The following is a 26,513-nucleotide window of genomic DNA, read 5'->3' as shown; positions in this document are numbered from 1 at the left end:
ACCCAACCCCGTGACATTCAATGAAAAAACGTATCACGTATCACGTATTAGGAGTATCACGGAATTAGGGAACTTTGCCCTACTATAGTATTATGTATTTCGTTTCTCATGGTGTATCAAAATCAACGCACACAAAATGAAGTGAAGTTTCGGCGCGTCACTCTTAGATGTGGAAGCTAGATTGAATGACGCAAACTCAAATACCTATTGTATTGGTTGTAAAACTATTGCTGCTTAATTTTATTATGTTACTTTATAGTCATAGACTTACATAGATTATCTGGCGAGTGTGATTATTTTATCGTTATTATTGCAGGAAGCGGTGCGCGCGAGGCTTTATGCAGAAGGCCGAGGAATCGAGAGCAGCAGCAGTAGCAGCAGGATCCACACGGCAGTGGACAGCAGACAGCAGCGCCACGACGCGGACATCTAGTGAAGCTCCCGCCAGCCTGCAGTGAATTTACAAGTACGAAGTTCAACTACAATTACCCTCATTCTAAAAATTAGTCCTTAATTATTTATGAAACCTTGGCGCGTTCTGTATACATTGTACTCGTTCAATATCACGTGACGTAAAGAATTGTAGGAGAGAAATGAGTTCCTTTGAAAGCCTTCAGTCCTCGGGTAGAAGTGTCATTAAAAGTAATGTTCCTTTGAGTTACTGCTATTGCATCGCAAGGGTCATGAAAGGCATACCAAAGTTCAGAGACCAGAAGAACATATAAATACCAGCACGCTACTGACACAGTTTTTAGAGCATGAGGAAAGGAGGACAGCAGCTCAGGGGGGAAAGCGAAGTTTAGAGATTATTACAAAGACAAATGAATAATAAAAGGAACGATACAAAAAACTGGGAGTTAAAAATTCAAAAGCACAACCTAAGCTGTGAAAAAAATAAGACATGAAGAGTGTGAAAACCTGACATTAAATAATTAACCATAGCAGAAGCAGGGATAAAAAGATAGGAAGAAAAATGAAACGTGAAGTAGAAATGACAAGGGGAAAAAAAAGGTACAGGGGATTAACAAAATACCGATAATTTCATGAATAGATCTTTTTATTATTAATGTTTTATGGTACGCTACTTTTCACTGTCTTAAATTAATATAGGCTACTGTATTTTAATGTACCAAGTAGTATATAAATAATAAATTCTTCCATTTGCAATTAACTCCCCTCCATTACACGGACTCTTCCTGTGACATCATAACTTCATTGAGAGTATCCGGTTATGTGCATATAACGGTAGTTGATTTTAGATTACGTTCGTATATTTACTTCCAAGTAGATTACGCAACACTAGACAGATGGGAGCACACGTACGTTTGGCATGCGCAGCATCTAGCAGAGACTTATCGAACTTGGTATTACGCTAAAAACGTTAAATTTTTCTCATTAATTTACTTGAGACGTATTCACGTCAAAAGGAAGGGATAAGTGAGACAGAAATGAAAGAAACGGCAGACGGTAAGGAGAAAATAAATAAAGAAGAAAGTTAAGTAAACCAAAAATAAGGGATGACAATGAAGAAAAGTTAAATTATGAGAAAATGGAAACTTGACTACAAATATAAGAGAGAAAATAAGAAGCGAAACAAAGGAAATGGAATTCTAGCCAACGGTCGCTTAGGTCTCTCTTTTTCCCATAAAAGCAAAAACGTTACTGTCCTAACATAATAATTAAGTACATACAGAGTGGGATTGTCATTAATGTCCACCTTTAAGCAAATAACGGATATATTGGAAAGAAACAAAAATTCGAATGAATTTTTTCTTATCCCGTGCCGTCTTTACAAAATAAGAGATTTTATATCATATTTGAAAACAGTGTACAGGAGTTCCTACTAACAAAATACATTAAATTCTGAGCTCATTTACCAAGGAAACATAATTAAAAATTCTTGAAGCCACCTTTAAGAGCACACCCGCGGTTCATGTTTTCTGATACTCAGACATTAAAGAATTCTGTTTTAAATTACTTAAGGTTTATAACACTAGCCAGTGAGGAACTCCAATCTTCATACTTTTCTTCAACTTGCTCATGGATCCTCTTCTGCAGTCTTCAACATCCGTTGCTCTATCTCCAGAATGTCGGGTGATCGTTGTGATTATCTTCCTAAAAAGAGGCCATCATTCCTGTGCAAAAGTGTTGCACAGCAGTGGCAATGGTGTGAAAATGTAGAACTGCAGAGCTATTCTACAGACTGCGGCAAGCAAGACTTGATTCTGGTAACGTGCTTCCTAGCTCACCGTCGGGAATTGATAAGCAAGCAGGCATAATGATGCCACTCTGCGGATAGACACAACTGAATTCAGATTAGCAAACAGTGATCAGAAGGGCTCGGAAATTGATGAAATATCTTTTTTCCGAGACATCACAGACAATGCAGGATACAATATAAATTCGTTTCACTACAACACGAACTAATATAGCCTACTTTTATTTTGCATTTTTTTTTGCATTTTTTGGTCTTTTATTGTATGCTAGTCATTTTTTAGGAAATGTTCTACTTTTTGTTGCATTTTTGCCCTTTTCCGCTCCTGAACGGACTTTTTTTTACGGTGTAGTCGTAGTCTATATTCGATGATCTACTGCAGATTGCTTACGCAATCCGATTGCGTCATACAGGAATTTTCCTTATGGTTGCATTAGCCTTGACTTCTGATCACGTGTGTTACGAGCAAATACTGCAGCCTCAGTGCCCGCAGTGAGCATACTGCATCACACAAGTAAAGACGTAAAGATGCCGATAGTAAAACAAAGCAGACAAAGTTTTTTGCGACAGTTAGTGACTGAGTTTGATGACAATGTATTTTCCACAGGAGGAAGTATAATATTATTTTGTTGGAATTTTACTATTAAAATCATTATCATTTTTATTAATTTTAATCCATATTTTCATAAATTTAAGGTGATTTTATAGGTCATTTTTCTGTGATTTTTAGGTCATCAACTTCCGAGACCTAACGATCAGTTTCGTTGGTGTTCTCACAAGAGGCCGTAGTCGTAGAAATAATCATGGTTAGTTACACTACTGAGAACAGAATATTCATTGTGGACATCTCTTATCGAAAAAATCATATGTGAAATGTTTGCGTAAATTTCGGCCACGTTTTCCGAAAGCTACCGAGCATCTATAAGCAATATGGGCCATTCCACCGGCACTCACATTACAATGTAACAGTTCTCTTAATTATACAGTTTCTGTTTCAATTGCATATTTTCATTTCATAAGCTATTTCACTGCCCAATAGAAAGGCTGATAACAGGTGTATATTTATTTGAGAGATCATAATTTATAAGAGGAAAAAGTTTAAATGTGCTGTCACTCAAAATAAAAGACAAGGGCATGGATATTGTATACATACACAATAATGGCAAACTGCTCTTGTAAAAACTGGAGAACTAGGCCTATATTTTTTTCTGTTGGACATCACAATATAATAGTGATCGCTGTTTAGGAATATAATATTTCAGTCTGCTAGATTTCTGTAACTCACATTATAGTTCTCTATCACTCTCATTACTTGGTCAGAATTACTTAGTACAAAATCTGTTTGGGAGTACAGTTTATGCAAGGAAGACATCAAAATCTATAATTGATGCCTTATGAAATGAAATTCAAAGAAAAATAATACAGTGTCTAGTATTTTATAAAGTATATAATGCCTGTTTTAGTACAAAATGTCAGACGGTATTGTACAACTAAGAGCTTTGGAGATACCAAATACACTCCGGGACAAAAAAAAAACGGACACTTCAATATTTGCTGGTATTTTGCAAAACATTGTCTTCTCATACAATATTATGGTAGCCATCTGTTGTTATGGAGACGTGTATACATTGTTTATTGTTTTTTGTTTTATAAACAAGCCATTACAACCAAATATTCCAATTTTGCTTTCGGAGTCTCAGCTATAACAATTTTGTCTCAACCATTTTGTGCTTCATTATCGTTATCATTCGTTATTTTTTTATTTTTACATTTTCTGAGTTTAAGTGGGGTTGTAACATTTGTCTTAAAACAAGATGCGACCTGAAGATGTGGCTCGTGCTGTAGCCCTTTACGATGATGGACGCAGTGTACGTTACATTGCAAATGTTATGAATATGGCTAGAAGCACAACCCATGATGCCATAAAACGGTATAGAGAGACGCTAGAATATACCAGAAGACCAGGTTCGGGTTGTCCAACAGCTACAGATCCAAATGAAGACAGGTATATGGTGTTGAGAGTTCTTAGGGAGCGCAACCTGCCAGCTACTAGTGTAGCCCAGCAATTTGTTAACATGCATGGACGCCCAATTTCGGCCAAAACTGTTAGAAGGAGGTTGAAAGCAAGTGGACTGATATCATGTAGACCTGCAACTGGTGCCAGACTTCTCAGGATGCATCGAGTTGAACGACTGCGTTTTGCAAATGATCACAGGGATTGGAGAAATGGACAGTGGAGCTGTGTTCTGTTCACTGATGAGTCCCGTTTCATTCTGTGCTCACCTGATGGACGTGAAAGAGTTTGGAGAAGGAGGGGAGAACGATTTTCACAGTGTTGCATTTCCGAAAATGTGCCGTATGGAGGTGGTGGAGTGATGGTTTGGGCAGGAGTGTGTACGGATGCTCGTACAGAGTTGGTTTTTGTTGAAAATGGAAGACTAACAGCTGATAGGTATATAAATGAATGTTTGGCTGATCATGTTGTGCCATTTGGCCAATGTGTAGGCGATAATTTTGTTTTAATGCATGATAATGCACGGCCGCATATTGCCCATGCGGTCGGAGATTATCTCCAAGAAGTGGGAATCCATGTTCTTCCATGGCCAGCAAGGAGTCCAGACATGAACCCAATTGAACACGTGTGGGACATGCTGGGACGGCGTGTTAAGAATAGACGACCGAGACCAGAATCGTTACAAGAGTTGAGGCGAGCACTTGGCAAAGAATGGGAACTTATTCCTCAAGAAGACATTGCTAACCAAATTGAGAGCATGCCAAGACGTATGGATGCAGTTATTCAAGCCAGAGGGGGTAATACCCGTTACTAAAAAGAGTTTTTAATGTTTAAGGCACCATAAAATGAAAAAACAGTTAGACCAAACGATGCCATAGTTATACGCCCTTTGTAATTTTTTGTAAATTTTCTCATCAGAGATTTTTTTTTCAAATGTTGTCGTATAAGGTGCTAAATGAAACATTATTTTGTTTAAATGGGTTTTGTTTCATTTTGAAATAATTGGCAACAAAATACAAGCAAATATAGAAGTGTCCGGTTTTTTTTTTGTCCCTGAGTGTATTAAAAGAGTTTACATTTATCATGATATCAGATAAGAAAACTGACCTTAAAACCACAGAAATTTGCATTAAAAAATGAGGCAGCAATAATTGATGATATAACTTGAAGTGCAGTTTCATAAGGAAAACAGTGTCTCACCGAAATATCCTTGTAAATAGACAGTACACAGTGTAGGCAATATTTAAAATAAAGGTTCCACATTGTTTAAAATTTGATTAAGTATCCCACTCCTCATGGAATGACCTATATGTCCTTCACTTTTTCAACAAATGGCATGAAAATGGCTCCGTTTTAAACAATGAAAGAAGATAACATGCAAAGAGAGCTCTCATAAAAATCTTGATAGGCTATGCGAACAAATCTTCAAGAAGTTAGTACAGGAATTACATCTCAACGTTGTGGTTTATTTTTACAAAGCAGTACATCCAGCTTGACATGAGAAAGAAAAGAGTCGGGTAGATGTGTGGATGTAGCTGAGCTAGCAATGGCGGTATGCCCACAATATAGCAAAGCAACGTTAAATGGTTTTAGTTAATTTTTATTGTTTCTTGTCATTTTATAGTTTAATCCGTTACAACAAGTCGAATTTTCATGAGCGAGTTTCTTCTGCTTTATACATTTCAACGAGCAGCGCAGCAAGATGCCTTAGAACACGTTGTATCAGGGTAAGATGTAGATTAGGCAAAGTCATTAAAGGAGAACGAAAATAATCAGAAAGAAAATGGCAGAGAGGCGAAACAGAGTAAGAGAAATAATAAATCAGAAGAGAACGGAGCCAAAATAGGGAAAAGATAGAATAATACAGTGAAATAAATTAAAAAATAAGAAAATTCAAGAGGAAGGAGAAGAAGCAAATAAATAATGGAAGCAATGTAATTCTGATATAGTTTATATTAGGATTCATTATTTAAAATATTTTTCTATATATGCTGCAAAAATTAATGCCTGCTTACCTTCTCTATCGGTTGAAAAACGTAATGTATCATACAATACGGCCATTTACAACTCGGAGAGGCGGTTTGTTTATATCATGAAAGTTAGTCTTGCCAACTTAATTAATGGTGTTTAAAGTTGGACCATCAACCCAAAACTGTGCGAGTTAGCACGCATGTGGTTTGAAGTCCAGACTGATTAAATAGCACATCAATCACTTCGTTCAAATTACAGCAGTTCTCTGGTGGTGAATGTGCACAAGTATCAGTAGGCTATTAAGTTGCATTCTGTTGCTTGTTGAGTATTCTAATCACGTGAGGAACAGGAAAAAGTGATCAGTGAAGAAAGTTGTAATTTGTAGACAGACTCATCGCTCCTAGAATGTAATCTGTATGGCTGTATTACCACAAAACTATAACAGAAAAAATGTTAAGGATTGTTCGAAAAACATCCAATGGGGGAAAAATTGACAGTAAAATCTTGGTTCCCATGAGTTTCACGTAAATACGTCTTCTATTAAAATTATTTTTTACGCATAGTGAACCTTCCGTTTAGATGTTCTTACATCAAATTTTTCTCAAATGTGGCTTCTGTAAGTATGAAATTTTGAACAGAAAGAATCCAAATACATCCTAGCCAATAATTCAATATTTAGGCCTACGCGATCGCACGTCCTTGCAATAAAATCTGGCTGTAAGGAAAAATCTATGTGAGGTCCAAGCCAGTTGGTCACATATCTCACTCCGTATTTGACAGAATGGAGTGGAGACGGATTGAGTGAAAAACCACTAGACACTTGGCATATTACACATAAAAGTTATACTATGATTCCCTGATTACGTTATCCGGTTCCATCACTCACATTTCGCTAATAATTCTTAAGAATATATAAACGGATTTAAGTTAAAATATGACCTTCGACTGATGTGGCGAAAATTTAGAAAATTATTTAGATATTCTCTAATTTAATTACGTGTAAACAATTTGTGTAAATAAGACATGTTAGCGGCTAAATTGTGAACTCTAATATTAAAGCCTTAAATGAAGTTACAATTGTTATCAAGTTGTAATAATTTATATACAGAATGTTTCATGTCATGTGGGAGCCACGCCATCGGTGGACATAAGAGAAAAGAAATAAAAACATTAGTCTACATATAAACAATTGTCTCATTTTACCGATGTTTGTCCGTCAGTAATAGGGAGCTGCTTACCGTTACAGGGTGTGCTCAAAATCGCTGTCTTCAGCTTGAATGAAAGCTTGCAATCGTCATGTCGTTGTTGTATTATTTAAAAAAAATTTCTGGTGTTTGTCGGATAAGTTATAAGTCGTGTTGGATATGCAGACTAAGTATTTCAATGTTTTCAATGGGTTGTGAATAAACTGTTTTCAAGTTGACTTGCAAATCAAAGTTCAATGAACTTAAGTCTGGAAAACACGCAGGCCAGCCATAGCATATCTAGCGAACAAATCGACAAATAGCGCGTACCTATGTACATTTCTTCTTCAGTTGACTTTAAGACGGAAAGAAGAACACATGGGAGAAATGAGTACATGAATTTTTTTATTGGTTTTTTTCCTCCTATCCAATAATGAAGTGGGTCCCACATGTCACAAATCATTCTATATACTATGTTATTTATTAAATATATTAGGAAATTTAGTGAGGAATGTAGGCCTACAAATGATATCTAAATCATGGTTAGGTACAGACCTTAACAAATATTTTATGGCAATTACTTTCAGACCGTACCAGTGAAGGAATGTGTGTGACAAGATAACTACGACAACCGCAAACTATTTTAAATGCAGACTTTCTTATATATTTAAATTATATGCCGATATGATTTAGATTTTATATATCACTTTCACATTTTGGGAAGGGAAATTATAACCTGATATTCACGTCATTAACGTATGATAATGTAACAATTCACAATATGTTCACAAAATATACGTATTAACGAATATACTAAGGTGATGCATAAGTTCCGTACCGTTTTCGTTTATCACAACACTATGTTTTTAGGAGATTACTTATCGATTGTCATTTGTTATTTGTTATTTGGAACGCATTTTGCGGATTTAAAGAAAATTTGTGCTATTTATGGGCTAAAGAAGATAGTGTATCGAGTGAGAAAAAAAAAGAACAATTCCGACATATTCTTCTGTTTGAGTTTAGTGGAGGAGCAAAGGCAGCGATGGCGGCTCGAAACATCTGTGCCGTGTATGAGGAGGATGCTACCGGAGAAGGCACTGCAAGGAAATGGTTCTGGCGTTTCAACACACAACATACAAAATTCGTGTCCATCCACAGATGATGATGTTATTGCTTTTGGTAGGATAAAGAAGGCGTGATGTACTAAGAATTGCTTCCCAGCAATGTAACCATAACTGCTGACTATTATTGTCAACAACTCAGACGTCTTGCGGCCGCAATTGAAGAAAAAACGACCGGGAAGACTGTATCAAGTTCTGCTGTAACACGATAATGCACGCCCACACTTCACTAATATAAAAAAAGCAGCTATCCAGAAGCTTGGTTGAGAAATGATTCCTTATCACCTATATTCTTTCGATCTTGCGGCCTCAGTTTCCCACATTTTTCTTTCTCTAACAAACATTGTTCAAGGGAAGGTTGATGCTTTACAAACTTGGCTTGACGACTTCTTTACCTATAAACCAGCAGATTTCTTCAAACGTGGAATCGAAAAACTACCCCAGCGTTGGCAGAGAGTATTTGATAATGTACGAGAATATATTACTAATCAATTTCTGTCTTCTATCCATCTCAAAAACGTTTGGAACAGCGCAAAAATGCTACGGACTTTTGCGTCTATTCAATAATAACACTTTATTATATCGTACTTATGGCTCTACAGTGTACATGTCACAAGATGGGAATTTAAGTTGAGTTACTCGTAGATGAACAGAGTCCATGTAGTATATACTTACTTACAAATGGCTTTTAAGGAACCCGAAGGTTCATTGCCGCCCTCATATAAGCCCGCCATCGGTCCCTATCCTGTGCAAGATTAATCCATTCTCTATCATCATTTCCCACCTCCCTCAAATCCATTTTAATATTATCCTCCCATCTACGTCTCGGCCTCCCTAAAGGTCTTTTTCCCTCCGGTCTCCCAACTAACACTCTATATGCATTTCTGGATTCGCCCATACGTGCTACATGCCCTGCCCATCTCAAACGTCTGGATTTAATGTTCCTAATTATGTCAGGTGAAGAGTACAATGCGTGCAGTTCTGCGTTGTGTAACTTTCTCCATTCTCCTGTAACTTCATCCCGCTTAGCCCCAAATATTTTCCTAAGCACCTTATTCTCAAACACCCTTAACCTATGTTCCTCTCTCAGAGTGAGAGTCCAAGTTTCACAACCGTACAGAACAACCGGTAATATAACTGTTTTATAAATTCTAACTTTCAGATTTTTTGACAGCAAACAGTATATAGCCTATTTAATTTTAAAAATGTATTAAACATAAAATTATTAGTATGAAGTATATGCTTTTGATATAAATTTTCTTCGGATATACAGTGTGTCCGCAGAAACATTCAGGAGTTATAAACTGATATAGCGTAGCTGTCAGTGGCCGGATTTATACGAAACTGGTATCATTAGAAACAGAAATTGAAACATTTTGTACCTACTTTGAAGACCTCGATGTGTGCTCCACGCTGTAGACTTCAAGGGATATTTCCACTCCGCCATTAGCGTCAATACATTTTCACAGAAAACACATCTTTTGCATGGTCATCAGGTTTCAACTTCTGCACTAATTGCAGTTTGTAGGGGTGAAATTGCAGACGAGGGAGTAGAACCTTGGAAACGGTGGATTTATAAATGCTTAACTGCAGGCTAGCTCTACGCACAGACTTCCGAGGACTATGTACAAACGCCTCCCGCACCTGTTCTACAGTTTCCGCACTGACAGGCAGTTTCCCTGAATGGCCTTTCCTTTTATCACATACGCATCCATGCTCTACAAAATCTCTATACCACTTCAGAATCGTTTTGTGGGTAGGTGCCTCATGACGAAAATTCCGTCTGAAAGCACTCTGTAGTCTTACTACACTCCGAGTACTATGATATTCCAATACACACCAACTACGTTCCTGTGGATTCGCCATAACCTAAATAACCCTCTAAATGCTGCAGAAATCGCAGATACTTGAAAATTTTAACATTCAGATCATTTAACACAATTTGCTTATATCCAACAATGCCTTAATGACAAGCGAAATAGCGGAAACGGCGTTTTTTTCCTTTCTTCTTGTGCTGACATCTGTTGTTTCGGTCAACAATAATCAATTACGCATTTCCTGAAATTCTTTGAGCTGTTCTTTCTAGTGACATCGGTATGAATTTCGTAAAACACGTAGTGACAGAATTATAGCAGTTTATAAGCTCGGAATGTTTCTGCGGACACACTGTACAATACCGTAAGGAGTATTAAATAGGTACCTATAATTTCAGCTATAAGATGGATACATAATGTAGCCCATACATCGAACACTGTATCTATTTTATCTCATGTAACGGAAATATGATTTTAATTGCGTAAATGGCCTAACAATACAGTTGACGTTACACGTTCTTGTTTGTCGTACAAAAGATCTGAGCCTGTAAAACGAGGCTTTAAAGGCTTTTACTGGCTTTCCTAAGACATTTCAGAAGTGATTGATTGCCCCTCACTTGATGGCGCCTTTGTAAATTCAGGAGCGGAGACGGAGAACCTCCCACTGAGTTATGGGGGCGCAACACCTCTCACTTGTCGGAATTCTATTTGCTTTCTTGGATCACGTTTCAGTATAGCGAGCAGAACACATAAAAATTAACTTCCTGCGTTAAGGCGCATTTTAAATATCAAATTCTTCGACTATCACAGTCCTAGCTTACGGTATAGGGAAGATACACAAAGGAGAAACATTCCACAGAAAAAGTGACAGGGGATTTATGAAATTCCTTGTATTGCGTGTAATGTATAGCTTAGATCATGAAGAACTAGAGTGTTAAAGAAATACTACCACAAGCAAAATGAGTAGACAATTATGTAATCTAGTAATTAGATAATAGAGCGAAACGGACAGTGTGGAATGACGCTATGAAAAGAGGACTACTGGGAGGAGAAACAATTCCTGTGAGGTATGCGATCCCGCGTCAATGCTAGAGAATTCTGGATTGTGAGTAAGAATTTACGTGGGCTTCAAGCTTAATGTTCACTTGTCGCATTCCATTCTTTCACCATTCTGTTGAAGAAACTTGAAGGAATTTTGAAGAAGGAAAACCGAAAATGAAAAGACATGAAATGAACGAACGAACGTACGCAGTGGCGCACGCAGAATTTTGTCAAAGGGCGCCATTATTAAAATTATTGTTTACAATTTACATTGTACGGTGTTTTAAATTTTGTGTACGCTATTGTTATTATTTAATAATTTAAAATTAATATGAATTTTTCAGATAATTCTATTAACATGTATATTTATATCAAGTTTCTACAATTATCAATCTTAATGGCTTAATGATCGAAATATACAAAAAAAACAAGTTACATAGTATAACTATTTTAAATATATTTATATAACATTTGTTATGAATTTATTACAAATACGAACGTTTTCGCTCTCTTGGGGCATTATCAGGCGGTGCACAACAATATCAAATATTTTAAAATATCAAATGTAAATATGTTGTAAATGTCACAAATGTGTGCACAAATGCAATGAAGACTGGATATGATACTATCAATCATGTTAAAATTACTGTGCTGTGTATAGCAACCATAGCTTCTAAAATTGTCGATAAAAACAAGATGAATTAAAATAAGTTCAAAATTCTTTATTTGTATCGATGTGAACACAATTGTTTTACATATATCACAAGTAAACAATTTTGTTGATCGGATAGGAATTTCTTGAAGTGTAAGAAAAGATGGTAGGCTACCCGTTGGGAGCGAGATCCGGGCTGTAGGTTGCTCGTTGAAAAACCTCCCAGCGGAACTCCTGCAGAAGATCTGTTGTACGCCGAGCCGTATAGGCCTATGGCCGAGTTTATCGTGCAGCACGAAAGCATCGGCAGCATTTTCCCAGTGACAGAGAAGTTCAGACGGCTGTCACTCACTGGTTCCGATCCCAGACGACAGATTTCTACGATACAGGGATACAAAAGTTGATCCCACCGTATGACAAATGTCTCATTTCCAGTAGGTAATATGTTAAAAAATAGTGAAATAATTGCTGTGTCTGTTCCAATAAATCTTTCCATGAAATTATGTTCCTTTTTCCCTAAACGGCCCCAAAGAAAACTTACTTTCTGGACTCGCTTCGCAAAAATATAAGATAACTAAAAAAAATGTTGAAATCTGTTTCATAAGAATATTATACCTCTCGAAGAAACTAAACACGAAGGGACGTATTCATAGAAATTCCTAGCGCGGGCTTCCGGTGGATGATCAGCGAACTAACGTGTTTCGTATTCATAAACCAGTGCTAGCGATATGATATGATATGAATCCTATACAAGTAATCAGTCGATAACCGGGGCTAGTTTAGCACGCTCTTAGCGCGGGCTAGCGAAATGTACAGTGGCTCCCATAAATATTCGGTTTGTGGTTGATTTTACAGTATTTTTCTATTGTTGTTTTGTTGTGTGTTCAAGCGAACCTGCATTTCGTTGCAGATTGATCATTTAAACATTTTGTACATAACGTTAAAGAATTTACAGCGAAAGTTTAATATTTACTATGTAATAACAAATAATCGGTAAGTAACATCAAAGTTCACTCTCTTTAATATTCGGTTTTGAATTATTTGCTTTCAATCTAATGCACGTTTTCTGCTGACAGAATTGTAGGGTTCAGTAGCGAACGCGCAATCATTCTGTCTACACGTTGTGCACAGCCCAGGCGAGGTTGGATTAGTCTACAGGTCGTCAAATGGGTCGCAAAGGAAACAACACAACTTTTGTGATCTATCATGACGAAGAGGGGCTAAAATACGCAAAAATAGCCAAAATATTAGTGTGAGTAAGAGTACAGTTGGGGATATAGCGAGAAGATACAGAAACGAAGGTGGAATCGAGTCCATACCAAAAAAAGGGCAGCCAAAAAAAGTAACTGAATGTGAAGAACGCTCCACCCTGAAGAAAATAAAAGAAAATCCTCGACTAAGTGTACGAAACTTGCAGCATGTGTTCGTGAAGAGTTTAGCAAGCAGGTAGGTGCCGAAACAATTCGAAGAGTTTTGGGGAAAGAGGAGTTTAATGGGAGAGTATGTAGGAGGAAACCTTACATAAATGAAATAAATAAAAGAAGGCGGCTTCAGTTCGCAAGGGAACATGTCCATAAAGAGGAAAACTGGGGGACGATGTGATATTTACTGATGAAAACCAATTTAACGTCTTCGGGTCGAATCGACAACAGTATGTGTGGCGTAAGGAAGATGAAGATCTCGAAAAAAAAGAATCTGTTGCCAACAGTGAAACACGGTGGGGACAACGACATGGTATGGAGTTGTATGGCTGTAGGTGGAGTTGGTGAACTTGTTTTCATAGAAAAAGGATGGATCAGCATGTGTATTTGGACATTATGAGAAATAACTTAAAACGAAGTGCAGAGAGTCTATGGATTAAAGACAGTTTCAAGTACTATCAGGACAATGATCCTAAACACATAGCTGAGAAAGTGCGTTTATGGCTTCTATACAACTGTCCGAACCCCAACACAAATCACCGAATTTAAATCTGATTGAGAATTTGTGAGAGGAACTTAATCGCAAGATCAGACAAACTCCTATCACTTCCAAGACAAAACTGAAACGGAGATTAACGGAAGAATGGAGAAAAATTAGTCCCCAATTTACTACGAAGTTATCCAGGAGCATGCCAAGGCGTTGGAGGGCTGTTTTGAGGCAAAAGGGGTTTCAACAAAATATTGAATTGAACAAACCGAATATTAATGAGGCACTATGTTCTATCACAAATAATGTAATAATGTTTATAATTTTTTATTTATGTAACAGAGAAGATTTTTTCATTTTGTTGTCATTCTATGTAATTTAACAGAGAGTATGCTTTTAAGTTTATTATAGTGCACATTTTTATTTTCATTAATTTTTTTAAAAATAATTAGTGTATTTATTTTAATCTTACATGCCAGTCAAACCGAATATTAATGGGAGCCACTGTATATGAATAGCACCCTAAGAGTTTTCCGCCATGGCAGCACGCTACGGGGATAATATGGAGTGAAACACGCGTCAACGTGTCGATAACAGAGTTACCAAACATCCTTTACTTATAGGGATTTATTAATAATTAAGGTATCAAAATACTCTTAACCCGTAAACGTGACAGAATCATAATGCAAAATTACTTGCTGGAACTACGTACAGTAACGTAAAGACGGTGTTTCTAAATATGTTAAAAATATAATGGTATCAAAATTTATCATTTAAAATAATTAATTATTTCTGGGAAATTCGTAAAGTAACAAAATGTTAGAGGACTTCTCCATTCATACTATCTCATGCTAAGGATTTATCCCTTGAAAGACTGTCATTGTCATTAAACACCTCCCACCTTGTATAATAAAACAGCCAAGACCAGAAATTCATAAAACTTAAAAATAATATTTCCCTTTCCTTATCTATTTTACTTCCTCTTTTGACACAGACTGTACAGAAGAAAATATCCTTGGACCAACACTGTACATATCTACAATGCTAGCCACCCTCACCATGTGATAACAAAATTATGTTGAAGAGTCAGCGCGGAGACAATTTTATTCAGAACAGCACACGACAAAGTACAACCACAGAGACCTATAGAGTACAAACTGGTGGCAAATCTTCACTTTCCATGCCGAGAAACAACCATGGAACGCTTAAATGTGAAACGCGTACACTACAAACAAAGTCACAGCTACGGACATAGTATTTGGTTACTTTTTAAAACGGTCTCTTTTGATTCTATCAATTAAGCACAGACGTTTTAAAAATTTAATTTCCGCATAATTGGTACGTAAATAGGAAATGTTGCGAAGTAATTGAGAACATTAATTTGTTCTAGCGACAAGCTTGTTGCGAATTCTAAAAGGATGTTTAAAAAGTCTCATCATTTCCGTAAAAGCAGAAACCGGAACGTCATTTCATTAATTGTAAGAGACTGCTGCTGAAACTCCATGTTGTACACTACTTGTTTATAATCTTACTACGGAATTTATATCTCTACTCGTTTAATATTACGAATCAAGAAAATACGAGATAACGAATTACATAAAAATGCTGATTACTATTCTATACAAACTAAAAATTATCGGCGAAAGGACAAAGTATCGACGAGAAAGCAAGACGGCGACGAGAAAACAGCATTTCGACACCGATGACAAAGTAACTTGTGAACAAGAAAATAACATGTCTGCAAGAAAATAGCATGTCGACGAGAAATCCACATATTAACGCGAAAACAACAGATCGACGAGAAAACAACATGTCAGCGAGAAAACAACTTGTCGATAATAAAATAATACTTGAATGAGAAAATAATATGTTGACGAGAATATAACATAGGCCTATCTACGAGAAAACATCATGTCGACTAGAAAACAACGTGTCGATGGCAAAACAGCATGCGAACAAGAACACATGTCGACGAGAAAACAATGTGTCGATGGCAAAACAGCATGTGAACGAGAACACATCATGTCGACGAAAAAACAATGTGTCGACGGCAAAATAGCATGTGAACGAGAAAACATCATGTCGACGAGAAAACATATGAATGGCAAAACAGCAAGTGAACTAGAAAATAACATATTTACAAGAAAATAACATGTAGACGAGGAAACATATCAATGGCAAACTAACATGTGAACGAGAAAACAATATTTCGGCGAGGAAACAATATGTCGACTAGAAAACTACAAGCTGATGACAAAATGGCATACGAAGGAAAAATAACTTGACGGCGAGAAAGTAACATATTGTGAAAACAATACGTCGTAAACTATGTAACATGTGAACACGTGAAAAAGGACATGTCGGCGAGAACGTATAGACGAGAAAATAAAACGTCGATGACAAAATTACAAGGAAAGGAGAAAGTAATATAATGTCGACAAGAAAGCATCTCGACGATGAAATATAACGAGCAATCACAAAAAGTAAAGCAGGAGACCAGACAAATGTTAAACCAAATAATCGAGCAACAAATTAAATAGCCACAGAAACAAATTAACCAGTCAATCAAACAACCAGTAATCCGGAAGGTCAACTAACTTAGCAGCAAATCGATCTGTGAATCAATCAAGGAACTATTCAACTATCAAATAACCATCCAACTCGTAATAATTAATCATGAATCATATGAGACAACCGATTAAACCAATAACAGAAAAAAAGCCAAAAGTCAAAATTAAAATAAATAATTAACAGTAAATAATCAACGATTCCAGTTATTATCAATCAAAGAGCTACGTAGTCCAACATATTTAAAATGCTAATGTTCGTTAAATTAAATTTGCATTATTCTACACATTCTTTAAAAAAAACTTTTCTGCTTCTTACGTTTCAAGCGAATTAACTCAGTCCATAAAGTGACAAAGCATGGACTGAAAGGTTTTGGTTTATTAATGCAAGCAAAGCAACTTTTTACTTCGCCATATTTCGAGAGAGGTTCTGCAGCCGTTCACCCTCTTATCGCATGAGTACAAAAAGGCTTCTTCCTCTCTGGGGAGTTTCATCACATATACACCAAAACCTTCGCTGTTTTTACTTCTAGTAGATCTAGACTTCAGATATGAAGATATCGGGAACAAGTTATCGAGCATAAGACGTAAATAGGTACTAAATTTAACATAGCCGCTGAAGAACGGTTTTTGACAGACGTAGTAGATGTAATTCTAGGTATACATGGTATACATCAAAGGCCAATAGGTTCAAACAAATTAATATAAATTCTCAAATTTAAATTTGTGACATAAAATACGACATTCGTAATACAGGATCTGGCAAAGAAACGGGCAGTTTTAGAAAGGGCATACAGTAGAGCGTCTCGTTTAGGCACAGTGAAAACGTAAACAAAATGCAGGTAACGTATGGGAGGAGGACGAGCCGTACGATGAACTCGAGGGATGCACAAGGTTTTAGTTACAACATTTATGGCGGAGCATTAATTGAAATTACAGTATATTTTCCAAGAACACACAAAACAAAAGAACACAAATTGCATAACGATATCACGTACACATTTTAACAAACAAGCAAATGTAACGTTGAAATAATTCAATATAACAAATCAAATTTTTCCTCTCATGTGATGTTGCTTCCAAGCAGGATTTTTTTTACGGTCATGAATTTCATTCTCTGTATGACTAATATAATATTACCGTCTTCTGTGGCCGAATTAACAAAACTACAGTATATTGGGGGCGGCCGGGTAGCTCAGTTGGTAGAGCAGCTGGCTACGGACTGGAAGATCCGGGGTTCGATCCCAGGTGGTGACAGGATTTTTTCTCGTTGCCAAACTTTCAGAACGGCCCCGAGGTTCACTCAGCCTCCTATAAAATTGAGTACCGGGTCTTTCCCGGGGGTAAAAGGCGGTCAGAGCGTGGTGCCGACCACACCACCTCATTCTAGTGCCGAGGTCATGGAAAGCATGGGGCTCTACCTCCATGCCCCCCAAGTGCCTTCATGGCAAGTTACGGGGATACCTTTACCTTTACAGTATATTGGTCTGGGGGACAACACTATTTCCTAAACATAATTATCCCTTCTCAAAGTTCAATTTATACAGGTACAGTAGCAACATTTGATTTGTTATATTGAATTATTTCAACGTTACAATTGCTTATAATATATTCATATATGAGGCCTCGCCGTCCTCATTGAATAATCAAGACTATTTGTAGTCAACTTGTAGATACCTATTGTTATAGTTACAATTGCTTGTTTGTTAAAATGTCTATATGATAACGTTATGCAATTTGTGTTCTCTTGTTTTGTGTGTTTTTGGAAAATATAATTTCAATTAATGCTCCACCATTAATGTTGTAACTAAAACCTTGTGCATCCCTCGTGTTCAACGTACGGCTCGTCCTCCCCCCACACGTTACCTGCACTTTCTTTACGTTTTCACTGTGCCTAAACGAGACGCTCTACTGTATCTCTCACAGCAAGTTGAGGGTGATAAAATGCACGTACATTCTGTAGCCAATAATAAATTATGGTTTATTTAACAAGGCTCGCAACTCCCGAGGTTATATCATCATCTCTGGTGTGCCAGAATTTTGTCCCGCAGGAGTTCTTTTACATGCCAGTACATCTACTGACATGAGCCTGTCGCATTTAAGCACACTTAAATGCCATCGACCTGGGCCGGGATCGAACCCACAACCTCGACCACAGAAGGCCAGCGTTATACCGACTACGCAACTCTGTAGCCACTGCAGTGTCATTTAGTTATCATGGAAAGGTGGAGCGGTGCACAACGTGCTTTTGCAATTAAGAGCTTTAAAATAACAACAACAGGTTTGAGGCTACTAGGAGTGAATTTCATATTAATTTATGACGCCATGATCCAGTCCCATCTCCTCATGCGAGTTACATTTTAATCCACAAACAAACAATTCATGTGACACATCAAATAAAACATGGCGATATACTCAAGGTGTTTTGCGAGGAGATTTTAAATCGCATGAATGAAATTGAAAACTTTATTGACACTTCGGGAATGTCTGACAAAGAACATTTGCATCTCAGTGGTGGTAAATTAAAATGTGTTCTTTACGAGAAATAAATGGCATATTATGTACTTTATGATCTCATGTACCTAGTCTATGTATTTTGAAAAAAAAATCTTTAGTCAATAACCAGTTTCTTATAATCGCTGTTACTCTACCGATCTCCGGATAATCAACAGAAATAATATACACAGAATGTCATAATCCGGCTGTAAAACTGTTTCCAGGAATTATAAAATGGAAAGGAAGTTAGAGGTAGAACTACAATATATGTTAACAAAGTCCGGAATTTCTCTTCTCTCAGCGTTTCCTGACATGGAAAGTTTGTAAAATATTAATAGCACATCATGTTCATCCAAAACAAAACTTTTTAAAATCAGCTTTAAAATCTGGACGTTACAATTTGCACCAACTAATTATGCACAAACTGTGTGCAAACATTATTTTCACATGTGGTTTAGATTAGTTTTGCAAGTTAACGTAATGAGCTATATTAGTTTGATATTCATAACTGAAACAGAGTTATAGAACTGCGCTCGTTTGGTGTTTGTAAAAATAAATGGACTCATCCATCCAGTTACGGGACTCCAAATACTTTAAACTACGTAAATTCCTATATGCGTTCGTTCTGAATGAGTAAGGAAGTAATGGTGGAGTATTCAGAAGTACAATAGTTTCCATTTTTTTACATAAAACTTCACAAAATTTCGAAGACTGCTTCTACAGTCGTCTTAAGATATGCAAGAATGAATGGTAGGAGTGGTACTATCCTACACGTTGGGGTCGTTATAGAGAGTGATTCAGAAGGAATGGCAAATATTTTATGAGGTGGTAGTGTAGGTTATTAAGACTTAAAATGTTTGTATAAACATGTGTCCAATTGTAAATGGGTGTGGAGATAGGGATATGAACGTAAAAAAAATTATTTCACGTGCTAAAAGGAGGATAATGCCAAGTGTCCTAAAGCCAGTGAGACAGAAATGCAACAAGTATTTTTAAGTTATGCAGATCAGTAAAATGTAGTGTTCGCGAAACTTATCTGGGCAGTTAAAAGAGAGACGCGCGGGGTATAGAGAGGTAGCTTCTAGCGGAAGACAGGAAGGAGAAGGGAGGACGGTCCAGGAGACGGGTAAAATACATTTTCTTGCTTAGTGTGATCGAAGAGTTCGTTGTACTTAACAGTTTTTTATTTATTTATTTAACCTGGTAGAGATAAGGCCAGCAGGCCTTCTCTTCCCTCTACCAGGGGATTACAGCTACAATATTAAGAATACAATTACAATTATAATTACAATTAATATTAAATTTACAAATACAATAAAATTCAAAGTACTAAAAGATTAACTGATTTATAAAAGCTAGACAGTTTATTGAAAAATTTAAGCAGAGAGAAACATTTTTTTCTTATTAAGTAAGTAAAAATTAAACCTACTCCACTCAGTAAGAAAATGCTTAATAAGCTTGCTTTTGAACGCTGATGTCACTGGGTAGGGTATTCCACAAGCGCGAGAGCGAGATTGTGTATGATGATGAATACGATGATGTCTTATATGTTGGTATGGCTAGTATGTGGCTATTTTGCGTGCGTGTGACGAGATTATGATATAATGACAGGTAACTGAAACGGGAGGCAAGGTAGGTAGGTGTAGAAGTGTGAAGGACTTGGAAAAGGAGAACAAGGGAATGAAAATTTCTACGTTCGTTAAGCCGTAGCCAGTTTAGAGTTATGTATTATTTTATTATTATTATTATTATTATTATTATTATTATTATTATTATTATTATTAGTATTTTACGGTAAATTTATTAATATTATACTACGTCCTAATAGAACATCATATTCATGAATATCCTTATAAAATCTTTTAAAAGTAATTTTTTCACAGCCATCCAATTTTTAACAAATTTTATCGTGTTTTCTTTTTGCTTGGTTATTTAACGACGCTGTATCAACTACGAGGTTATTTAGCGTCGATGAAACTGGTGATAGTGATATGATATTTGGGGAGATGAGGCCGAGGATTCGCCTTACGGTTGGGGAAAACTTCGGAGAAAACCCAACCAGGTAATCAGCCCAAGCGGGAATTGAACCCGCACCCCAGCGCAACTACGCATCGGCAGGCAAGCGCCTTAACCGACCGAGCTACTCCGGTGGTTCAACGTTTGTGTTTAATTTTGTATACTAAAAAATGCTTGTGTCATTAATACACTTATACAATAATTATATAGAGGCCTATATATAGAGTGTATGTATGTATGTATGCATGTATGTATGTATGTATGTATGTATGTATGTATGTATGTATGTATGTATGTATGTATGTATGTATGTATGTATGTATGTATGTATGTATGTATGTATGTATGTATGTATGTATGTATGTATGTATGTATGTATGTATGTATGTATGTATGTATGTATGTATGTATGTATGTATGTATGTATGTATGTATGTATGAGTCAACAGTTATTCATAATTATATGATAGCTAACACACTTAACATAACAGGAAAATCCATGGAAACAAGCAAATGTAATGAAATTATGAAATATATGTAATTTTATTTTAAAGTTGAAGAGGGGTTCAAACGTGGTAACCTTCTTGCGTACGTCCGTGTAACAGAAGTATAGCTGTTCTAATTGAAAGACTTCATGTATCGCGTACCATCAGTAGTTCACGGTCAGATACGAATCGTAATTAACTGGAGTTGTGATTATACTGTATTGTACACAGACGAAGAATGTAATTTATTTATAGCCTATTTGTTGTTTTGTGAATCCATACACTTTCAGCTACCATATCCAATGGAATGCACTAAAATAAACACCGAATGATGTTTTTGTAATTGTACGTACAACTGCTGCAGCGATGGTCAGGTATCTAGCAGATAGCTACGGGGCAGCGAGAGAGCGCTAGGGAATCCAGCTGCCTAAATAAGTTGCGCGGACAGTATAGACTTATTTGTAGCATAAATTATATATTTGAACAGAACCACCAACATACAGTAGTAAGCTTTGTATTAGAGTCTCGCAACTATTTACGGACTATTACTCGTTTGTCATTTACCAAGTATTAGCATGCTTCTTATTTGAAAGTAGGCCTAAATGGAAAAATAAATATTTCCACTCCGAATGAGATGAATGTATTACAGATAGAGAAAATCTCGCCCTCTTCGTCACAAAATAACTCATTGAGTGATAGATGAGTACGACCGGAAAGAAAAAGACGTTCTCTCTCTATGAGTCACAACGTAAGTCACTAAATAAGATACAAATATGGCAAATAAGGAAGAGAAGATCTCGCCCTATGGGTTAGGAAGTTGGCTATCTCACTTAGGAATAGACAAATAGGGCAGATAAAAATAAGGTCTCATTCTAGCCGTTGATAAATAACTCACTCAACATTTAAAAATGCGGTTCTAATAAAAATAAGATCCCATTCTTTGCGTTTTTCTTCCTGCTGAGAAGGACACAAGTCTTTAATCGTTGCCTGAGGCTTATTGTGAAGACCCCTTTAAAAAGAATGATTGTTGAAGTCCTCAGGATGGTATTTACAAGTATCGTGATTCACTGTTTTGTGCCATCTATCGATTCTGCTACAGCATTCAGGTCCATCGGAGTTCGCGTACTCTATGACGAACGCCCCTCCGTCCCCCTAGGAATTTTTTAACATCCTCAGATCAATGTCATCTGTTCACAAATCACGTTACTGCACCCTATATTGATCTGAAGATCGCATAAATGTAGGTATCGTGATTCACTATGGTTCCATCTGTCGATTCAGCTACACAGCATCCGGGTAAGACACAGTCTGCTATGAAAGCCTCCCCGTCCGCCTGGAACTTATGCAGCTTCCTCAGACATGAATCTGTATGAAAATCTCGGTACTACATCTACGGCATCTCCGGTAGACCTGAAACTTTTGAAAGATCATAGTTGAAGTTGAAATGAAGTCGAAATGAATCGGGGGTTTAACGCCGAATGTTATCTTATAATTCTGCTTCAATCAGTTCAGGAGGAAAATCTTAGAAAAAAAAACACCAAGTAACTTGTTCCAATCAGGATTTCAGCCCGGGTCTGCTCGTTTCACCATCAGATATGCTAACTGCAACTCCAAAATATAATAGAAAAAAATAATTTTCATTAGTTTTAATAATTTAACAAAAATAAAGTAGTTAAAAGTTTTGTTAGAGATTATTTTATGGTTTTTGGGTGAAATCTCGTCCAACCATTCATTCCAGTCCACAATTAAAAGACTAATGACTATGCTACCTTTGCACGGTCAAAATACAGTGGTGGACTAGTCCTATGAGTTACAAAGTAAATCATTCAGCAATGAACTCATACTGCCGAAATTAAAGTTAAAGTAATTAAAGTGAAATAATTTAAGCTGTCAGCTTCGAATTTTTACTGAAGATGCGTTGCAAACATGACTACAGTGGCATTTTCTTCTAGTTTATACGTTATATACGTAAATGTATTTTATACAGATTTTTATACTATTGGGAAACTTAAATGATAAATTCTCCAAAAGTATTTGTCGCCGTAAAATTCAAATTAAATCAGCTCTCACGCTTAGTGATTTTGGTAAACATTGACTTAAGCTATCCATTTATTTAAGATATAAGCAGATGAATCAGTTGTTTGGGAAACCACACATGTCTTTAACTATGACTATGGACATGTATTATTTCTCAAACAACCACTTCAAATGTGGTTAAAATGTACTGCGTAAAGTGCCGCAATTATTTATTTATTCAGCTAGTAAAATGTATACCTAATACGATTGCTGAAATGTTCCAGCCGGCTCCAAGATGAACCTGATCAACATGGACGCGGAAAACCGCGTGGTCCTAAACGTGGGCGGGATCAGACACGAGACGTACAAAGCGACGCTCAAGAAGATCCCAGCCACGCGTCTGTCGCGACTCACAGAGGCGCTCGCTAACTACGACCCAATCCTCAACGAGTACTTCTTCGACCGACACCCCGGCGTCTTCGCACAAGTCCTCAACTACTACCGGTGAGTATGCACTAATATTCAACCGTCAGCACTATCCTCAACCGGTACTTCCTCTATTCCAACACTTCAATCATTAGCTAATTATTACCATTTTATGTAAGTCAGTATTATGTCACACAATTCTCAACCAGTACAATTCAATCTTCATACAAGTCCTCAAGTACTATAAGCAAATATTGTACTGCCACACAATCCTCATCTCACATTCCCAGTCCCAAATTGCAATTTTTGCACAAGTTCTCAACAACTACCGGGGAATGCTAGCATATATTATAGCCTACTGTTACAATCTTGAATCAGTAGTGCTTTCATTCCCACATTGAAACTTCCGCACAAGTCCTCAATTATTACCGATCAATAGATGGATGGATGGCAGGCAGGCAGGCAGGCAGGCAGGCAGGCAGACAGACAGACAGACAGACAGACAGACAGACAGACAGACAGACAGACAGACAGACAGACAGACAGACAGACAGACAGACAGACAGACAGACAGACAGACAGACAGACAGACAGACAGACAGACAGACAGACAGACAGACAGACAGACAGACAGACAGATAGATAGATAGATAGATAGATAGATAGATAGATAGATAGATAGATAGATAGATAGATAGATAGATAGATAGATAGATAGATAGATAAAGTGCATTTATTGATGCATAATAAATTATACAAACTCATGTACACAAGATCCTTCGCACGAGCCCGTACGGCCATTCGTGCTATAACTATGCACAGTTTGAATCTTCAAAACGAAAATAATACCTACTAATAATAATATAGTAAAACAACAGTTATTATTACTACCGTTATCATTAATTATCACAATTACAACTAATTTAACTTCAAACCAAATATCACAAAAATAATAAAAATAAAATAAATGTAAGATATGAAAAGAGAGAGAAAAAACACAGTGAAACATATATATATATATATATATATATATATAAACATATATATGTATATATATAAACAATTCAATTCCTTATTGAGACTGCACGAAATAATCCAACTAATAAATATAAAGGTAATACATAAAAAAATACACACGCGTTAAAATACAAATAGAAAAAAAAAGACACAATAAATACAAAAAGAACATTATCCCCTAATTATTCAATGCCGGAGAACAGATGACCAAAATCAGCCTTAGGTTATCACCCTTTCGGAAGAAGATCTATACGAAGACTCTTGAAAAGATGGTATGACATCACAGACACCGCAACGAATCACTAGGTCCAAAGCTTGAACTGATTGATGATGATGATGATGATGATGATGATGATGATAACGAAATTTATGGTGAATATTCAACGGTCCAAACAATCCTTAACGAATACTTCCTTCGTACCAACAACGGAACTTCGCACACGTCCTCAACTATCCTCTCCACACAACCCTCAGCCAGTAGATCTACTTCCTTCACTCCAAGACTGGATCTTCGCATGACAGCTATTATTCAACCATTCGCACAATCCTCAAGCAGAACTTCCTTCGCTTCAACACCGGATCTTCGCACAAGTACTGAACTATCATCGTACACACAATCGATCAGTCAGACAGGCTAGCTGTTTGTAACGATCCCCACAGTAGGTTTTCACCTGACGACGAAGAGAGATCCACTCTTCGAAACATTGTTCTACAATTTTTGGAAATTAGCAATGGAAAAAGTCCAAACAACTCAACAATTGCTGAGTCCTATTTAAATAAAATAGCTAGGTACTATATTACTAATATTGGTTGTTGCAGAAACTTAAACGCATAGATAAAGTAAAATTGATATTCCTCTTTCATAGGAGATATTTAGTAATTACATTAATCAGGGTATTAGATAAAAATATATTGTAATTAAATTATTCAAGAACAGCAGTAATTCTCGAAAAATGGTTCAAAAGTCTTCATGAATCTTAAATCAATAGTTGAAAGACAAAAAGGAATTAAGTCAGATAATTTAAATTGTGTTTTTTTAATTACAATTAATTTTAATCTATATGGTATTCTCCAAGAAGAATATAATAACCTCAACAACACTGAAATTAATATTTTAGCTCTGGAAAAGACTTTTACGACCAACAAATTCGCAATTTAAACATATATTTTCTAGAAATTAGATTTAAAATTCATGCTATTAATTTTAGGGCCTAATAGCAATTTATTTCTTTAATTCCCAATAACACGAGCTCACAAGTAATACATTTTCTTCTTATTTCAAAGACATAGGTTGACTTGATAAACAGTATAAATAAACTACACGTAATGTATAATCATAAGATACTTTATCATATTTTGAATCATACCAGAAGAGCAGCGTTTACTGTTTTAGTACAAACTAATACATCATAGAATAGATGATATTAGTATACTTGATAATATCTCTTATTATGTCCCTTACAACGCTTCTTACCAATTTCATAATATCTTTTTTATTCCAAAAGTAAATACAAATTCATATTATTATTGTCCTATTTGTAGAGTTCTTTGTACTTATTGCATTACTTGG

The 26,513-nt window shown here is 36.4% G+C and overlaps 1 protein-coding gene across 3 annotated transcripts in view; it reads left to right on the top strand.

Moving 5' to 3' along the window:
• Positions 1-315: 315 nt before the first annotated feature.
• The window catches only part of Shaw (Shaker cognate w), a 185,122-nt gene continuing 158,924 nt past the window's right edge, over positions 316-26,513 (top strand). For all 3 annotated transcript variants that reach the window (XR_011335634.1, XM_069843533.1, XM_069843534.1), the window contains exons 1-2: positions 316-466; positions 23,785-24,004. Coding sequence is in view for 2 of the 3 variants with exons in the window: in XM_069843533.1 (XP_069699634.1) it covers positions 23,796-24,004 (209 nt within the window). In the remaining variant the exon portion in view is untranslated. The remainder of the gene's footprint in view (positions 467-23,784; positions 24,005-26,513) is intronic.

The sequence above is a fragment of the Periplaneta americana genome, chromosome 13, assembly GCF_040183065.1.
Source record: "Periplaneta americana isolate PAMFEO1 chromosome 13, P.americana_PAMFEO1_priV1, whole genome shotgun sequence".
Taxonomy (NCBI): Eukaryota; Metazoa; Arthropoda; class Insecta; order Blattodea; family Blattidae; genus Periplaneta; species Periplaneta americana.
Note: the sequence above shows the minus strand (reverse complement) of the source record. Positions and strands in the feature narration are given on the sequence as shown.